Source organism: Anopheles cruzii, unplaced genomic scaffold (genome assembly GCF_943734635.1).
Source record: "Anopheles cruzii unplaced genomic scaffold, idAnoCruzAS_RS32_06 scaffold01666_ctg1, whole genome shotgun sequence".
Taxonomy (NCBI): domain Eukaryota; kingdom Metazoa; phylum Arthropoda; class Insecta; order Diptera; family Culicidae; genus Anopheles; species Anopheles cruzii.
In genome coordinates, this window is record NW_026455251.1 from 1 (window position 1) to 4,587 (window position 4,587).

A 4,587-nucleotide genomic window follows, 5' to 3' on the forward strand; every position below is an offset into this window, starting at 1 on the left:
CGTCAAATTCAAATTGTAACGGCGATAGTATACAATATACCGAACATACTGGCCGCCTTGAACTAGCATGGCTTGTTCAACATAATTATAATGGACTGGGTAGCAGCGCGATTTTGGTGACAGGACGAACAACGTTGTCTGCCTTTGCCGTCCTCAGGGTGACGACTCGAACGACTCCATCCTTTCCGGGGTGCGTAGCGGTGATTTTCCCCAATGCCCAAGTCGCTGGTGGCGCATTATCTTCCTTCAGCAGGACCACACGTCCGACGTCAATGGATACTGGCGGATTGCAGCCCTTGCTGGCACGAGTTTGCAGCTGCTGCAGATATTCCGCTTGCCATCTGGTCCAAATGCGCTGTGTACGTTGCTGAGTACGTTCCCAATGTGACAAACGGTTCTCCGAGACTTCCTGCAATGATACTTCTGGAACGCTTTGGAGATTTGTTCCAATTAGAAAGTGACCCGGAGTAAGTACTTCGAGGTCTTCTGCTTCTGTCGGCATGTGCACTAGTGGACGCGAGTTTAAGCACATTTCGATTTGTGCGAGTAATGTAGACATATCTTCGCGAGAGATATTGGAATTGCCGACTTCCCTCAAGAAATGATGCTTTGCTGATTTCACGGCGGCCTCCCATAACCCACCAAATTGGGGTGCACGTGGAGGAATGAACTGCCAATGGATCCTTTGGCCAGTACACCAGTTGACAATCTTGTCTCGTTCGCCGGAACCCTTTTGTAGCATGCGGAAGACTTTGTGCAGATGGTTTGCTGCACCCTTGAAGCATGTTGCATTGTCGCTGTAAATGGTGATTGGTTTTCCTCTACGCGCGGTAAATCTATGTAGAGCTGCTAAAAAGGCATCAGTTGAAAGATCGGATACGAGTTCAATATGTACCGCTCGGGTGACAAAACATATGAAAATGGCAACATAGGCCTTTGTAGCTGTACGATTTCGCACTTCAGATTTGATGAACACCGGACCAAAATAGTCAACACCACAGGTTTCAAATGGTCTGCTTGGTGTTACACGTGATGCTGGTAAATCTGCCATACTTTGTTGAATTAAAGTCGGTCGATGACGAAAGCAAGTATGGCATTGATGATAAACCTTTCGGGCTAGGTTTCTTCCCGATAAGATCCAAAACTGCAAATGAATGGTGGACAACATCAGTTGTGGTCCTGCATGTAGAAGCTTTCGATGGTAGTACTCCACTATCATCCTCGTCAGTGGATGCCTAGCACACAGTACGATCGGATGTTTTGAATCTTCTGAGATATCGGCGTGAATCAGTCGACCTCCTACTCGGATCAATCCTTGAGCGTCGAGCTGTGGTTTCAACCATTTTAAACGACTTGACCGTGATACGTATTTTCCAAGGAGCAAATCGGTGTGTTCTTCACGAAACGATTCCCTTTGAGCCATTCGGCATAGTGCATGCTCAGCTGCGTGGAGCTCCTTTGTTGTGAGAGGGTCAATCTCTCCTCGTGCGATGGGAAGTGCTTTGTTGCGTTCGTTGAAACGTTTGTACAAGTTGTTGAGATATAAATCCTTAAAGATTGTATTGGTAGCCGTTGTTGACACATAGCTCATGTCTTGCGCCAATTTCTGTAAAGTTCCCGTTGCCAAGTATGGAGCGGACGATGTACCATTTGTAACGATTTGCAACTTGTATGTGGATATTGGTTCATCTTGATTTTCCCGCCACACGATCCTTTGAAGTGGTTGATCTACTTCCTGCACCCTTATCTGTCGGTACATTTTTTCAATGTCGCCGACCAACGCAATTGCATGTGTACGAAACTTCAGAAGTAGAGACAGTAAATCCTTTTGTATGACTGGACCCACCAAAAGAATGTCGTTCAAGGAATACCCCGAAGATGTTTTACACGATGCATCGAAGACCACTCTGGTTTTAGTCGTAGTGCTGGACTCCTTGAACACTGCATGATGTGGTAGAAAACAATGAGAAATGTTAATATCAGGATTGTCCAATTTCTGCATATGTCCTAGTCGTTCATACTCTCTCATGAACTCGTGGTAAGAACTCTTTACAATTGCGTCTGACTCGAGCCGTCGCTCTAGAGTCCTGAATCGCCGTAGCGCGATACTTTTTGATTCACCCAATTGTTTAGTTGAATCATTTGTTCTCGGCAGTCGCACTGCATACCTTCCCGATGGTTCTCTAATAACTGTGGCATTGTAATGCGCTTCACATTCTGTGTTGGGTTGGTATGATTGTTCCGGGACTGCATCGAGTTGCCAAAACCTTTGTAGCACATTTTCGAGACCGACTGTTGTCACATGACAAGCTAACGATTTGGTTGGAAGTGCCTCTCGCAGAGGTCCACACACGACCCAGCCAAACATCGTTTCCACTAGCAGCGGATCCCCAGCTTCTAGATGAATCCGTTTCCCGGTGAATAGTTGTTGATAATGTTCTGCTCCAATGATCATGTCGATCGGAGCCGGTTTGTAAAACGTTGGATCAGCCAATTCTACGTCGGGTAGCTTTAGACTGCTTGTACTGATGACACTTGATGGTAAATCAGATGTTGGTTTCTCCATTATGTAAAAGTTCTCTGTGCTGTAGAACGAATTCACCTTCGAATGAATAGTTGCGTGGGTCTCATATTTCACCCGATGCATGCTTTCTGCGATGCCTACTATCTGTGTATTAGTTTTTGACCAGCGAAGCTGGAGTTTTGCAGCCAACCTTTTCGACATAAAGTTGCACATTGATGCCGAATCTAATAGCGCACGAGCGTGATGGCGGTTTCCGTACCGATCCAGTACCCAGACGGTTACCGTTTCTAGTAACACCGTGCTGGCATACACTCGAGCCGATAGGCTGGCATTCGTTCCTGTTGGTTCAGGAATGGACTTGTTTTCGTGTACCAATGTATGATGCTTCTGGGAACACACCCGGCAAACGTGTTTCGATTTGCAGAATTTCACTTGGTGACCAACACTTAAACAATTCCAACACAGTTTTTTTTGTGTGACTACTTCCCGTCGTTTTTGCACGGGTAAAGCTGCCAGTTCGTCGCATTGAAACGTTCGATGATGCTCGGCACACATCGCACATTGTTGTGGAGCACTGAACTTGCTGCTGGTGTAGGTAGCCTTTGTGTTGGTGGTCTTCGGCGTGTGCCTTGCACCGTCTTCCTTTGTTTGATGCGTTTGCTGCCTAACACTGCCTGTCGTTCGCTCCGCCGTTTTTCGTGGTATGCGCGTTACTGATATTGCGTCTTCCGTTACGTCTTCCATGAAATGAGCAAACGACGCGAGGCTACTGGTACCGTCACGAATACGCCGTGCCCACTGCATACGATACTCGCAAGGTAACTTTTCTACGAGTTCGGTGATCAGCATTGGGTTTTTTAGATGTTCGACCATACCCGCCGACCGTACGTGTTCGCAGAGTGACTGCGCCACTTCTCCGAATTCGATTAGGCTCTCCAGGTCATCGGCTCGAGGGGATGGGGTTTTTCTAACGCGATCGATCAGAACGTCCAATAGCAATTCGGGACGTCCAAAGCGTCTCTGTAGAACATGAATGACACTTGGAACTGATGAGGGGAGTAGAAGACGGCCTCGAACTGCTTCTTTCGCTGCCCCTTTCAAACACCTTTGCAGACGAATCATATTTTCGCCATTTTGAAAACCACACGCGTTGGTGGAGAAGTTAAAACTGCTAATAAACGTTGGCCATTCTGCGGGATCACCGCTAAAATCCGGCAGATCCTTCGGCAATGACTGTCGAGCTGCTTTTTGCTCCTTGGTGAGCGTCCATGATGATGCTTCTACGCCGACGCTTGTGGGTAGAGCATTTTCTCGCATTTCAGCGATTTCCGGCCTTGGCTGTTCTAGCTCGGTTCTCATCCGTCGGATCTCCTTTGTAACATCACCTTCTCGGTGACTCTCGACATTGTGATGTGTGACCCAGCTGGCCACACGGTCTGCTGCATGGCTCACACTGGAAACAATATCGTCTTCTTCTCCAAGTTGTTCTTCCAGAACACGATATTTTTCCTGCACAAACTTCTCTTCTATTTCTGTTTCCTGCTTCAGCCGTTCTAGCTGCCTGTTTTTCTGCTCCTCCAGCATCTGTATTTTTAGGTTAGCTCTGCGATCACGCACTGAAGATGTCGTCGATGCCGTTGACGACCGTACTCGACGTTGTCTGGCATCCGGTTGCCGGATCACCGGTGTCAATCCGAATGCCGCCTGTTGCTCCGCACTCGCGGAGCCCGAAGCCTTGGTTTCAGACATAATGGCACTGTCTGCACTGTTTCACTTTGTAAGCGTAGCTTATCCGGTTCGAAGGACCAAATGATCATGCGTTTCCCGTAGCATGAAAACCGGGAGTTCAACTTGAGGAAATGATTTACAGTTCTCTGATGGAATGTCTTTATTCTCGCTCGTGTAGACGTGAACTGAAGGATCGAGCCGAAACGCGCTCGATCACGCGTGGAATGAGAAACATTAAAGAGAGAATAGAGAGCCATGGCGAAATGGCGAAATGGCGAAATGACAGTACGTCAAATTCAAATTGTAACGGCGATAGTATACAATATACCGAACAT

General features: G+C 47.3%; 1 protein-coding gene across 1 annotated transcript; it reads right to left on the reverse strand.

The window, feature by feature from the left end:
• Positions 1-2,168: 2,168 nt before the first annotated feature.
• Positions 2,169-4,273, reverse strand: LOC128276588 (uncharacterized; the record flags this gene model as incomplete). The annotated part of the gene is made up of 1 exon (XM_053015045.1): positions 2,169-4,273. A coding segment is annotated over exon 1 (2,105 nt), but the record flags the coding sequence as incomplete, so codon positions are not given.
• Between the last annotated feature and the right edge of the window lie 314 nt (positions 4,274-4,587).